We start from the raw sequence: 15620 nt of genomic DNA on the forward strand, positions 1-15620 counted from the left end.
AAAGAGAGGTAAAAGAGAGGTAAAAGAGAGAGAGGTGAGAGAGAGAGGTAAGAGAGAGAGAGAGAGAGAGAGAGAGAGAGAAAGAGAAAGAGAGAAAGAGACACAGTATGTCCATGATGTGACGTCACTAATACTTAATGTGAGCTTAGTGTGCTTTCCTGTCGACAAAGGATCCTTCCATTTCAACCATATGCTGACAAGTAGCCTACATATCTTAGATTTAGGATAGTTTATCAATTCCTACTCTACATGTATGCTATGCTATTTCAACAACACAAATATGTCGAGTTAAAAGTCCTTAAGCTTCTGTAATGTCACGTGACGCCTGATGAAACTGAGTATCCATATTTTTGACAGCTCCTACCTCAGGTGGTGGACAAGCCTTTACACATCTCCCCTACATTTTTCTGAATGGACAACCACATGTGAAAATACCCCTCAAGATGCCATCCAAGAAAAACTGATCCGATTGCAATTTGCTGAGCAAATTGACATTAATAAGGGGGGAAACAGCATTCAAGATGTCAGTCACTGGTGCCTATTCAAAATGGGGGTATGGGTCCTGTTTTCTGCCCAAAACAGACAAACAGGTAAGTCATGGAGACAGTGATGAACTGACACCTGGCAGCAGTGTGAGGGGGGGGTTATTAATGTAGCGTTTCTACTGAAAACTAAGCTGTGTGTGTTCTCTGTCCGCCTGAAGGACTTCTCAGACTGGGAACATTCATTTTTCTAGTTGAGCCTACATAGGGTAACTGCTCCATTTGTTTTCTTTCTCCCAGAGGGGGAGAAATGACTTTAAAGAGACTAGTGAGGCCGAAAAACCCTTCAAATCACTGCAACACATTCACACAATAATTTGAGGATTCTGAGATCCACTGAAGAAGAAACATTGCAGCATTGTCATGACAACCTCTTTGCCTTGCTGCCAGCTGTCTGTGCTGTAGAAAATCTCATTTTTGTGGGGGGGCAGCAGGTAGCCTCGGCAGGTAGCCTCAACCGAAACGTTGCAAGATCGAATCCCTGAGCTGACAAGGTAAAAATCTGTCGTTACCCCACTGTTCCTAGGCCGTCATTGAAAATAAGAATTTGTTCCTAACTGACTGATAAAATAAAATGTTGGAACATTTACCTGCATTATGATCATGCAGGCAAAGCAATCTCATACAAAATATTTGTCCATAATAAATAATAAAACTGAACATTTGCATGTAGGCTTTTCTGCAAAGTAGGCTATAGCGCCTAGGTCTGGAAAATATAGGCCTAGCCTATATCTACCAGGAAGAGAATGAACAAAAGGCTGAAATAGTTTAAGGTGAGGTTAATACAAGTTTCTACTTTTTTGTGTGTGTCCAGAATGGTGACTGGTTTTATTACTGGCCTCCGTGATGACAGAAAGCAAATAACCTAACAATGACCCAGACACCGCCTGAACATTTAATCCCTGCAGAACTCTCCAGCCTCTTCCCACTAAACTTCTACCACAGTTGGTTCTACTCTAAACGTAATAGAAGAGCATAGGCGTGAACTGAAAGCTTCTCATTAAGAAAACTAAACATGTAGAGGGATTTTAACAAGAATAACAGCATATGAGTCTTAAAGATGTGTGCAATCTGGAGCGAGGTCAATACTATTTCTGAGGACTGAGACTTGCCCCTCTGTTGGTTCATATGAATGAATCGGTCATGACTGCAAAGCAACAACGGTCATGTTAATGCGCTGCTTCTGCAGCAGGGAGTCAACTGAGAAAACTTTAACTCCTGAATATAGCCCCTCTTGAATAGATTTACCACAGATGGACTCCAATGAAGTTGTAGAAACATCAAGGATGATCAATGGAAACAGGATGCACCTGAGCTCAATTTCGAGTCCCATAGCAAAGGGTCTGAATAATTATGTCAATAAGGCATCTTTTTATACATCACATACATACATTTGCAAAAATTTCAAAAAACCTGTTTTCCCTTTGTCATTATGGGTTATTGTGTGTAGATGTAATCAATTTTAGAACAAGGCTGTAACGTAACAAAATGTGGTCTGAATACTTTCCGAATGCACTGTATCTAGGCTGCTATGCTACCACGTACTAGGCAATGCAGCAACTGCGGCTTACCTGTAATCACTGGCTAACCTAGTAAAATCAAGACAACCAGAGTACCATGGTCCAAAAGTTGACAAATAAATCCCTCCAACAACACATGCAACCTGGATTAAGGGTCAGGTACGATTAATAGGTTTACAAGACTGGATTCATGCCAGATATAAATCCACTATGCTATTGTTGAAACAGCTGTCACACAGTAATAGTACTTTGATCATCTTGGCAATCTCCCTTGGAACAAATGAAGACTGGAGCATATAGTGTACAAACCATTACGAACAACAGTTTTTTTTTTCATAGCTTTTTTCATTATTGGACATAAGACTGAAGTCACCAGGAAATCAGCTCAGTGATTATACATTTAGGAAATCTGTTCCCACGTACACCCACACTTAAATAGAGATAAATACAGTGCATTCGGGAAAGCATTAAAAAAAACTTCGCTTTTTCCACATTTTGCTGTTATTAAAAAAAAAATGTTTTTGTTTTATTCCTCAATCTACACACAATACCCCATACTGACAAAGTGAAAACAGGTTTTTATAAATTGTGGCAAATTAATGAAAAATAACAGAAATAACTTATTTAAGTCTTCAGACCCTTTGCTAAGAGACTCGAAATTGATTGGAGTCCACCTGTGGTAAATTCAATTGATTGGACATGATTTGGAAAGGAACCCACCTGTCTATATAAAGGTCCCACAGTTGACAGTGCATGGCAGAGCAAAAACCAAGCCATAAGGTCGAAGGAATTGTCCGTAGAGCTCCCAGACAGGATTGTGTCGAGGTACAGATCTGGGGAAGGGTACCAAAACATTTCTGCAGCATTGAAGGTCCCCAAGGACACAATGGCCTCCATAAATCTTCAATGGAAGAAGTTTGGAACTACCAAGACTCTTCCTAGAGCTGACCGCACAGCCAAACTGAGCAATCAGGGGAGAAGGGTCTTGGTCAGGGAGGTGACCAAGATCCTGATGGTCACTGACAGAGTTCCTCTGTGGAGATGGGAGAACCTTCAAGAAGGTCAACCATCTCTACAGCACTCGACCAATCAGCCCTTTATGGTAGAGTGGCCAGACGGAAGCCACTCCTCAGTAAAAGGCACATGACAGCCAGCTTGGAGTTTGCCAAAAGGCACCCAAAGACACTCCGACCATGAGAAACAAGATTCTCTGGTCTGATGAAACCAAGATTGAAATCCTTGGCCTGAATGCTAAGTGTCACGTCAGGAGGACACCTGGGATCATCCCAACGGTAAAGCGTGGTGGTGGCAGCATTATGCTGTGGGGATTTTATTCAGCGGCAGGGACTGGGAGACTAGTCAGGAACGAGGGAAAGATGAACGGAGCAAAGTACAGAGAGATCCTTGATGACAACCTGCTCCAGAGTGGTCAGGACCTCAGACTGGGGCGAAGGTTCACCTTCCAACAGGACAATGACCCGAAGCACACAGACAAGACAATGCAGGTGTGGCCTTGGGACAAGTCTCTGAATGTCCTTGAAATGCCCAGTAAGAGCCCAGACTTGAACCCGATCGAACATCTCTGGAGAGACTTAAAAATAGCTGTGCAGCAACATTCCCCATCCAACCTGACAGATCTTGAGAGGATCTGCAGAGAAGAATGGGAGAAACTCACAAAATACAGGTGTGCTAAGGTTGTCTGGGTCATACCAAAGAAGACTCGAGGCTGTAATCATTGCAAAAGGTGCTTCAACAAAGTACTGAGTAAAGGGTAAAAATACAGTTGAAGTCGGAAGATTACATGCACCTTCGTTTTTCACAATTCCTGACATTTAATCCTAGTAAAAATTCCCTGTCTTAGGTCAGTTAGGATCACCACTTTATTTTAAGAATGTGAAATGTCAGAATAATAGTAGAGAGAATGATTTATTTCAGCTTTTATTTCTTTCATCACATTCCCAGTGGGTCAGAAGTTTACATACAATCAATTAGCATTTGGTAGTGTTGCCTTTAAATTGTTTAACTGGGGTCAAACATTTCGGGTAGCCTTCCACAAGCTTCACGCAATGAATTGGGTTAATTTTGGCCCATTCCTCCTGACAGAGCTGGTGTAACTGAGTCAGGTTTGTAGGCCTCCTTGCTCGCACACGCTTTTTCAGTTCTGCCCACACATTTTCTATAGGACTGAGGTCAGGGCTTTGTGATGGCCACTCCAATACCTTGACTTTGTTGTCCTTAAGCCATTTCACCACAACTTTGGAAGTATGCTTGGGGTCATTGTCCATTTGGAAGACCCATTTGCGACCAAGCTTTAACTTCCTGACTGATGTCTTGAGATGTTGCTTCAATATATCCACAATTTTCCTTCCTCAGGGTGCCATCTATTTTGTGAAGTGCACGAGTCCCTCCTGCAGCAAAGCAGCCGCGCAACATGATGCAGCCACCCCCGTGCTTCACGGTTGGGATGGTGTTCTTCGGCTTACAAGCCTCCCCCTTTTTCCTCCAAACATAATGATGGTCAAACAGTTCTATTTTTGGACATTTCTCCAAAAAGTGCGATTTTTGTCCCCATGTGCGGTTGCAAACCGTAGTCTGGCTTTTTTATGGTGGTTTTGGCGCAGTAGCTTCTTCCTTGCTAAGCGGCCTTTCAGGTTATGTCAATTTGGGACTAATTTTTCTGTGGATATAGATACTTTCGTACCCGTTTCCTCCAGCATCTTCACAGGGTCCTTTGCTGTTGTTCTGGGATTGATTTGCACTTTTCGCTAACAAAGTACGTTCATCTCTAGGAGACAGAACGTGTCTCCTTCCTGAGTGGTATGACGGCTGCATGGTCCCATTGTGTTTATACTTGCGTACTATTGTTTGTACAGATGAAAGTGGTACCTTCAGGCGTTTGGAAATTGCTCCCAAGGATGAACCAGACTTGTGGAGGTCTACATTTTTTTCCCCTGAAGTTTTGGCTGATTTCTTTTGATTTTCCTATGATGTCAAGCAAAGAGGCACTGAGTTTGAAGGTAGGCCTTGAAATACATCCAGAGGTACACCTCCAATTGACTCGAATGATGTAAATTAGCCTATCAGAAGCTTCTAAAGCTATGACATAATTTTCAGGAATTTTCCAAGCTGTTTAAAGGCACAGTCAACTTAGTGCATGTAAACTTCTGACCCACTGGAATTGTGATACAGTGAATAAGTGAAATAATCTGTCTGTAAACAATTTTTTGAAAAATTACTTGTGTCATGCACAATGTAGATGTCCTAACTGACTAGCCAAAACTTTAGTTTGTTCCATAGAAATGTATGGAGTGGTTGAAAAATTAGTTTTAATTACTCCTACCTAAGCGTATTTAAACTTCCGACTTCAAATGTAAATGTGATACATTTATACGTTTTTTGTATTTGTAATAAATTTGCTAAAAATATATATATATTAAAGTTTTTGCTTTGTCATTATGGGGTATTGTGTGTAGATTGATGAGAAAAAAACTATTTAATCCATTTTAGAATAATGCTCTAATGCAACAAAAATGTTGAAAAAGTCAAGGGATCTGAATACTTTACGAATGCACTATACGTGATCGTATCCCAATTTAATCAAGGTTTTAAATGATCCTTTTTTTGCTAAATACTATATCTGTTTGGGATTCTTGTGGTGAATTTGCAGTGAACAAATTATTTGACGGTAGCTAGGTTTTCATACGAATATTCAAAAATCAGCATAATAACAATGTATCATGCGATGGGCTAATATGTTGGATAGATGTCAAAAACGGTTAGAGAAGACAAATGCAAAAAGTGCATACTTTACAGTACCAGTCAAAAGTTTGGACACACCTACTCATTGAAGGGTTTTTCTTTATTTTTTACTCATTTGTGCATTGTAGAATAATAGTGAAGATATCAAAACTATGAAATAAAACCAAAAAAAGTTCAATCAAAATATATTTAGATTCTTCAAAGTAGCCAACCTTTGCCTTGATGACTCAACATTCCATGACATACACTAAGGTATTGTTGGCAGAATAGATGGATGCAGTTCACAGCATGATTAATATAATTCACCAATATATTTCTTGGTAGTCCAAAAACTATTGCTATCAGTTTGTAAATCACAGCTGGACTGGTACATTGTTTGCCGCCTCCATTTGGGATGTACTGTTTCAGTTCCATTGAAAAACACGGAGTCTAAAAACACGGAGTCTAACGTTAGCTACTTAGCTAGCTGCTAGGAGGATTTCATGTAATGTTATTGGAGGAGAGGTTACTAACTTTTTCCCCTCATATCGTTTTTCGGGTGGCTATACACAGCTAAAGACGCAGGTGTTACTTAGTTAGCTTGCAAGAACTTGAACTACTGTTATCCAGTTAGCATATCTCGTGTTTGCAAATGCATGATTTCAGAGCACTCTCGACTGGGTGCCATAACGCTGAAAAACGTATGATTTTTACGAATGCGCAACACACACCAGATATGACCGGTGTTAGTAAATGTAGGCAAAAAAAAGTAATAGTAGCGAACACTTTAGATAACGTGTAAACACCCTAACCAGTTCTGTTACGGCGAGTAAAATTGTAAGAGTGAGGAGTGCTCTCATTGGGCCTGGAAGTAGCTAGCTAGCAAGCTAGCCAAATTTAGCCAGTTAGCTTGGGTGCTTGGTTAGGACAAATATGAATGCATTGGTAGGCAAGCTGCAGATGGACGAGTAAGCTACATTCCCCATTGTTTAACAGTGCAGTTCTTTGTTAGATTTTAGTTAATCTTGCTCTGGCTAGCATTAGTTGTTGATCTTGTTCAATAACTGAGGGAGAGAGAGCCTACCATTTAAGGTTGTTTGATCAACAGGTCTGTAAAGTTCCAAAATGTAAGAGGTCTCCCCGTGGTATTTACATATTTGCAGAAATCCATTCAGGTGTATTTTGTGGCTTTTGGCAATTGCGTTCTAATGATATAAAGGTGTGCTGTTGCAACTGCCTGTAAACACACAGTTCAGTTCAAAGTGAATGATGGCAGGCCTGTGTGGCAAATGGCTTATTTGCATAAAAACCTACTGTAGCTCTGATTGGCTATGGCACAACGGTCTGTGTAGACTCCGGTCTCAGACAAGAAAGATGTTTTTAATTAGGTTTTATTTACTGCAGTGTCTATTAATTGTCCAAACGCATGGCCGCTTTCCCACTCTACATTGCTATAGAATTTCCACAAATACCTTAGTTCAGAAGTTAATTCCCAAACATTCTAAGAATTTATGAAAACGTGAAAATGACTGGTCATAAAATATTTGTAAAAGTGTCATATTTTTCCTGGGGGTGTTAATGAACATTTAAATAAGATTTCATGTTCCTAAAAGGTTGTCAGTTTTACTTTAATGTCCATGTTCACCATGTACGATGGTTATTATATCAATATTTGCACATAATGGGGTTTCCACCACCATTTCTCGCATAATTAAATTGACCGACAATAAAAGATCCCAACCTGGCTAGCGTATTTTGTTTTGTCAACAATTGGAAAGTCTACCAACCAATGTGGTACCTTACAGATAATTGTATGTGTGGGATACAGAGATGAGGTAGTCATTCAAAAATTATGTTAAACACTATTGCAAACAGTGTGAGTCCATGCAACTTGTTGTGTGACTTGTTAAGCACATTTTCACTACTGAATTTATTTAGACTTATTGACTTAAGACATTTCAGCATTTCATTTTTTATCAATTTGTTGTTGTTTTTTTATCGAAAAACATAATTCCACAATGACATAAAAAAATAATATCCTGAACTCATCCGCCCTAAATGTGACTAGGGTGCTACTTCTGTCTCTTTCCTGATGTTCTTCAACCATGGACCGGGTCACTGTGGCCTAACCTGGTCTCAGAGCATTTCGGATTAGTAAATCTGAGACACTCCATTGAGTATAATATGTTAGGTTTCGTATGGTATTTTTAAACTGTGGATGCCCATCATCCATTTCATATATTATGTTATGAATTACAATTTGTACAATATATGTTACGAATTTGCAAAGCATACAATATGTTACAAATTTGCTAAATGTATATGTTATGAATTCAAAATTGATGTGGCTAACATTAGCTAGATGGCTAACGTTAGATAAGCTAGGGGTCAAGGTTAGGAGTTAGGTTAAAGGGTTAATGTTAGGGGGATGGTTAGGGGGGATAACGGTTAAGGTTGGCTAACATGCGAAGTAGTTGCAAAGTAGCTCAAAAGTAGTTGAAGAGTTACTAATTAGCTAAAATTGTCTGTGATGAGATTTGAACAGGCAATGTTTGGGTTACTAGACATTTGCGTTATACACCTACGCCCACCCAACACGTTTAGCCTTAAGTAACCTTATGTCTTATTAGGCTGAAAAATGGCAAAAGAATGTTAGCTAAGCTAGAACACTAGCGCGAGCCCATAGCAAATGAATAGAATCAAACGTTTGGAGTAACACTTAGAATTCTATTTCGCCTAAATGGCACCAAAAAAAATTATATTTTTTATTTTACCACTACAATCTGTTCTTAGGATGAAACTGAAAAATGACTTGTGTAGATAGTAAACATCCACATCTCGATGGTGCCAAGTGTGCTTATGTCTGCATAACGAGGAAGTAGGGGGGGGGGGGGGGGGGGTTCTACTTTTGACTATTTCTGGTCTTGCGATCGATGACAGCAGAGTACGTTGCCCAACCTTATGTAATTAGAAAGAGGAGAATATGCTGATTCAAATGGTGTCCGACTTGAAAAAAAATCTAAATATACGCATTGCGAGATATTTGGCAAAATATACCAACATGCCTCTCCATAGGAAAACAAATGAGGGGAGCTCAGCGTTCCAAGGGAAAAAGGTATTTCGGGGCTGGCGTTTGATGACAACCGAGTATGCTGCCCAGCCTTGCATAATTAGAAAGAGGAGATTTTCATGATTAAAGTGGTGTCCAATTTGCAAAAATCGAAATATACACATTGCGAGATATTTGGCAACACAGACATGCCTATATTTCCCTATGGGAAACAATGGGACGACCTCAGAGTTCCGTTAGTAATTTTTTGTTGTTGTTTACATTTTAACTACCAGCAACGTGGGCAGCTCTCATTGCCAACAAGAGCAAAGCAAGCATTGTGGTGTAGAACAATAGGCTGGGAATAGAACTTTTGGAAGGCGAGTTGGTGCCACGGTACTCAATAGAACTAATAGAAGCTGGCAAGGTGAAAAATACCCTAAAATAAGGCTGGGTACAATGAACTCGTTTTTATCTGAAAAAAGCATTGTTAAAAATGTCAAGTGTCCAAGCCTAGTCTTATGTAACCATCCCAAAAGCCCGGATTTACATTTACTATGTTGCGTCTGGTCTATGAGACCAGGTTGTGTGGCCGGGAAACATGTTATGCACCACAGGCGTAATTGTCCTTTCTGTTGACACTGACTGTTGGGAAGATAATTCAGAAGACAGTAGCTAGCGCTCATCATAGACAATGACTAGACTTTGTTCCATGTCGTTAGTTAGCTCCACATGAACGCGAACTAATGCTATTAACATCACTCTGGCCCCTGTTGTGAAAAACTAAGACAGTAACTAACCAACTAAATTAGCAGCATTGGCTATAGTTAGCTATGCTAAAACAAAAAACACTGCCTGTTTGACAAACCTCGGTGGTTTGGTTCACGGTTCTACCTGTCTGAAGAGCTAACGTTAGCTAGCAGCTAACAAGCATAGGCAAAACGTTGGTCTAGCACACGCAGCTACGCAGGACAATTCTGTAAGATACTTCTGAGCTAAAGTTATCCACTTCACAGTAATTTGCCCAAGTGGCATAGCTATGTTTCTAGCTAGCCAGCTAACGTAACTCAAAATAATAAATCTAGCTGCTAGCTAACTATGAACTAATCTAAAAATCCCTCACCTTCCCCGATGCGCCGTCTCCGATGACTACAATTTTAAGTTGCTTATCTTGACTGTCCTCTTCTGAGTCCGACATATTGAAATATATTGCAATTAAGATATTATTGTACTGAAAATGTAGCTACTGCTATTCACAGTAATATCGTCAAAGCCTTTGAATATAGCTAGCTTGCTAATCAGTTAGCTAAAATAGACCCAGCAGCAGACGCCATGTTTCACCAGCCACTCATGCCAGGCATGTTCCATTTATGTTTTGTAAGCCTGTTATTTACAAACCCTTTATCGGCCAACTGAAATACTTGTACATTAAGGACACATTTGATGTTACAACTTTTATGTTAAAAAAATATCATCCAAGAATAGAAAATAAAGAAGGTTAAAATGTTCATTGAATAAAACTGCTTTACAATGGACCAGTCCAAGGACCTGAACGCTCAACAGTGACCATAGACTACGCGTCCTTGTTGCTATGGTAATCAAGGTCAAAGACTGAGAGGCATTCTTTCCAGATAAAGAAATGTAGAATTTAAAAGTATTGACCATTCCATAAATAATACTTTTCTCCCCCCACATGATGTAGCATAAATTGCATAAAATAACTGTATGAACTAAAGTATGTAGCTATACACCTTCAAAAACGTTCCACATCTCCTAGCCTAGCCTATTCATCATGATGGTCCATAAAAAAATATTCAAATTCCCAGGTAGCCCGAGGCCCTAATGGATTTTAAATTCAGTAGACCTGAATTGTGTTCATATGGGATTGCGGCTACTCAATCATAGTGATCCATTCAGACGTGGTATAAATTATAATTTTACTAATCCCATGTGGCCCAGTTGCTGGAGCATGGTGCTTGCAACGCCAGGGTTCTGGGTTCGATTCCCACGGGTGACCAATAAGAAACAAGTATGGACGTACTTGGCTACTGTAAATTACTCTTGATGAGCAGCTACTAAGTGACTAAAATGTTACACCAATTAATGCTGTCGCTGTCTCCATGTTGGGAGCACATTCATCATTGTCGTTTGCAGAGGAGTATGGAATATAATATATAGAATATCCTTTTCATTTTAGTTTAGGGATAAACGTGAGAAAATGCATGTAGCTGTTACTTTGCAAAAGCATATTGTATTCGGCCTAGATAGCCTATATCTTCAAAGTAATATGTTGATTTTAATTTATGTTAAATTTAAGTTAATGGTTCATTAAAAATAGTTATAAATGTATTCATTTCAAATTACACCGTTTTCAAGATGGCGTCAGTTTAATTCAGTCTGTTATAGGAGATGTTATGTGGTCACCGGGGCCGACCAGCAGGTAATACAGAGGAATTTGCACCTGGAGCGGTTTGTGCCCGGTGGCAGTGACTGTCAGGTCAATATTGGCCCATCAACGTGGTAAGCGAGGGTGCCAAGATAGTTATAGGAGTATTGTGAAGGTATATGCGTGAAAGACCCTAAACTGGACCAAAAGGCACAGGTATGCACACACAAAGCATGCAATGTGTAGGTTATTGAACATAATTATGTGTTATACGGAAGTAACTTTGATATTGTTGTTACTGTGTAGTGAAACAAAATAGACTCCAGTACAGATGCTACGTAAAAAATTGTTTGATTGATTTCAAATGAAATTTTTGGGCTACATGATAGCGGGCAGTTATGAAATCTAAGAAAATATTATTGCCAATATCTTGCACATGTTCTTCAATTGTGGGTACCATCAGAACCCTCATAAATATCTGTAAGAATGGAAAATTAATTTTCATAATACAAAAAATACTATTTTTCCGCAACATAAAGCCTTAAATATGAATCTTCAGGGAAAATCCAAGGCAGTGGTGTAATGGCACGGAAAAGGGCACATATTCAGTCGAGAGGGGACACCGATTCACTAAACAGGTATGGCCCAGATTCATCCAAAAACAACAATAACACGTTTTCATTTTCTCCCGTCTCACGTTGGTTGTTTGGAAATGCAGAGGAAAAGTAGAGATTCATTTGAGGACACATGGGCAAATAGATATAGCCATGTGGTATAGTAATGACATTTGTTACAATATTAATGTTAATATAGAATAGCTACATCTGCTTGTTGGAAGGACTAGTCACTAGAGATCATCCCTAATCATTATTAAAGATCCCTAATAACATAATGCATAATACAGTATGTGTATGGGTTATGATTAGGTTTTCCTTCTCTTAGGTGAGTACATATATATAAATCAATAAAGCAATAACTATTTTAAATATGTATGAACAAAAACAAATGTGAGAATCAATCTTCAGGCTATGCATAATGTTAGACTACATAGGTCCTATTTAATGCATGATTTGTTAATACGTGTGAATATATTTTCGCATTGTGTGGTACAACATACAGCCTACGCTAGTAAATGTTTAGGTAGGTTGGTAAAGTTTATTTTGATACATTTCTCACATAAAATGTCAAACACCCTATAATGATATTCATTTGGTAGCCTAATCTTTAAATTTAATCAGCATAATAGCCTCTATCGGGATTTGCAGCATGGGTCAGGCTAGCGGGAAAATATTTGATGTGCTATTTTACAATAGCCAACTATCAAATACATATTTCCTTTGTTTTATGTAGGCTATAGGCCAGCTCAGTACTATACAATAGTATACATTTCCAAATGATGCTGCGTCATTTTATGCCAAATAAAAGTGTACAATATTTAGCTTGTTTATGCAGTAGGCTAAACAATAACATACATGTTATAGGCTAGGCTATAACTTTGATATTTTAAATTATATCTTTCTTGAACGTTACATTTGTATCCATTCGGAATCGAATCTCTGAAAATATATAGACAGACATCGAACGCTATAGGTTTTAGACCGTTCAAAGACCGTTCTATTCCAATAACCAAGAGTAGTCAGACTAGACTATGCTTAGTACCTTTTTACTTATTATAAGAATGTTTGATGCACAAGACCAATCCACGTATAGATTCAGTTTTGTCTCGCAACTAATATTGCAACATCATTTTTCAACCGCCATGTCCACGAGCTCTAATCTATACATCCCCAAGTCGATATGGACGCGTGACATTCTGTCGTATGCCCTCTCCAGACCTTGTTGTGCCCCTCAGGTCATCGTTTATAACCTACAGTTTCTTTCGAGACTGGGAGGTACAAATTGGATCAGTAGCTAAAGGGTCATTGTATAGGTTATCACAGTTCAGAAGTTGTGTGAAATTCTTTATCGTGCAGTTTACCTGCGCTCTATCTAAGTTGTCAAACCTAGTTGCTTCTGTTTTTTGTCATTTCATTTTTCAGATTATCACTAGCAATAGAAAATGTATCTTGCATTTTCTCGATCGGTATGGTTTAATGTTACTTAACCATTATTGAAATAAACTAGAGTGTAAGCGCTTGCTTGGTCTTCAACACTAGTCAAGCCGTCTGGAAATAGGCCTACTCGTTTGATATTAGGCTACATTTGACAAACTAAATATTTAAACTACTGCATAGGCTGGATAGTCACTTTTACAATTATAAATGTTCTTAAATTATATTTTAGTATACTATTTACTTTGATGCGATACATACCTCCTTCTCCATAATTGACTTATTTATTTATCGTAGGACCTTTGTTTGGGTTTAATGTATGGAAGTATTACCCGAGATAGACTACTCCACGAGATCTGAAAATCGATCAAAATGTAATTAACATTTTATGAGATATATAGGCTACCTACCATATATATAGGCTACCTACCATGTGTGGCAACTTATATACATCACCGCGATGACCTTGATGGTTTAAATGGTGGAGGTCAAAATGTACCATTTAGTATGAAATGGAGCAAGGACACCTGCTGGGTATTTTACATTTTCATTACATATTTTCTTGAGGGTTGTTATTATTTCGATTGAACTTTTTGTCATTTTTGTGCATTCTATATTTATCGTGATTAATTGCATTGTCTGAAAGCGTTCAAAATATACTGAAAGCATCCAAAATACACAATGTATACAGCTAAAAACAACAAATCCGTGTCAAAACAAGTTGACGTTGAGGTTACAGAAAGTGTGCTTTATCAATTGACTTGATTTTGCTAACCATTATCTTGGACAAAATCAAAACGTCAGAATTCTTGTAATGCTTTTTGTATATATCAAATCTTAAAGCTCAATTTGAGCAAATTCTGAATTTAAGATTAATCGTGTAACCACAGCAAATTCTAAAATCAACTCGATATGAGTTTGTTTTTATCGTTTGACAGTCCACGTTCTCTTATTTGAAATGTATGTAGTTCTGTCCTTGAGCTGTTCTTGTCTATCAATGCTCTGTATGTCATGTTTTATGTTTTGTGTGGACCCCAGGAAGAGAGCTGCTGCATGAGCAACAGCTATTGTGGATGCTAATAAATAAATCATCATAGCTGTACTTTTCTCTCGGTGAAATATTCAGAAATAATTCTGCATATTATCAAAATCCATAATTGCACTATGTCTACAAAGTTCATTTTTGCCTTTCTCCACAAATTCATCCAAATGCAGTCTCCGGATGTGACTACTCAATAAATTATTTTATTTTGAAATGTGAAATGTGTTGTTTTACAAGGTCAGCCATAGTAGTACGGCGCCCCTGGAGCAAATTATGGTTGAGTGCCTTGTTCAAGGGCACATCGACAGATTTTGCACCTTGTCAGCTCGGGTATTCGAACCAACGACCTTTCGCCTACTGGCCGCTATGCTACCTGCCGCCCTAATAATGATGTCACTTCGGTTATTTTCCTTTTGACAAGGTAGACACAAATAGGCTGCGGATGGTATATACACTTCGTGTGAACGTACTATGGGAAAAAAATGTGTCCCACCCGCAGCGCAATAGCCTCTCTACCTACATTACTAAATATCGAGGTTCTGTAATTGTGCTATTGTAACCTGACATGTCCACATATCATTTAATTAAGTCTATAGCCTATATACACCGATAGATTTTGCCATGCATATGGAAACATATGGCCAACGGATTTAAGTCTCAAAGAACGTCATATTAAATACCAATTTTCTATCATTAGATCTGCAACTTGATCTAGAACAACAACTGGAACATGTCTCTGCGAGAGAAAATAATTTCACTGATTAAGTCTCATTATACGTGTCAAGCGAACATGTATGGAATTGTCCTTGACATCATGCAAGATCTCTCTCTCTCTCTATATATATATATATATATATACAGGCATTCCGATGATTGCAAGAAAAAGGAAAAAATACTAATATACTGGTAAATTACTATTCCATGTTGAGTAAATCATGTATGATGTTTCTTGTACTGGCAAACAAAGGAGCAGTGACTGTGTGTGTGTGTGTGTGTGTGTGTGTGTGTGTGTGTGTGTGTGTGTGTGTGTGTGTGTGTGTGTGTGTGTGTGTGTGTGTGTGTGTGTGTGTGCGCGTGTGTGTGTGTGTGTGTGTGTGTGTGTGTGTGTGTGTGTGTGTGTGTGTGCGCGCGTGTGTGTGTGTGCGCGCGTGTGTGTGTGTGCGCGTGTGTGTGTGTGTCAACAGAGAGGGAGAGAACGAGACAGGGAGGGGGAGGGAGAGGGGGAGAGACAGGGAGAGTTTGAAGGTGTTTGTGTGCGAGTCGAGAAACGTATCTATATGGTAAATAAATAT

General features: G+C 38.9%; 1 protein-coding gene across 2 annotated transcripts in view; it reads right to left on the reverse strand.

The window, feature by feature from the left end:
• rab28 (RAB28, member RAS oncogene family) overlaps positions 1-10215 on the reverse strand; it is a 51256-nt gene extending 41041 nt beyond the window's left edge. The window contains exon 1 of one of the 2 annotated variants that reach the window (XM_020452993.2): positions 9973-10215. In XM_020452993.2, the coding sequence (XP_020308582.1) occupies positions 9973-10047 (75 nt within the window). In that variant the 5' untranslated portion in view covers positions 10048-10215. The remainder of the gene's footprint in view (positions 1-9972) is intronic. The other variant, XM_020452992.2, reaches the window with a different exon arrangement.
• Between the last annotated feature and the right edge of the window lie 5405 nt (positions 10216-15620).

The sequence above is a fragment of the Oncorhynchus kisutch genome, linkage group LG19 (assembly GCF_002021735.2).
Source record: "Oncorhynchus kisutch isolate 150728-3 linkage group LG19, Okis_V2, whole genome shotgun sequence".
Classification (NCBI taxonomy): Eukaryota; Metazoa; Chordata; class Actinopteri; order Salmoniformes; family Salmonidae; genus Oncorhynchus; species Oncorhynchus kisutch.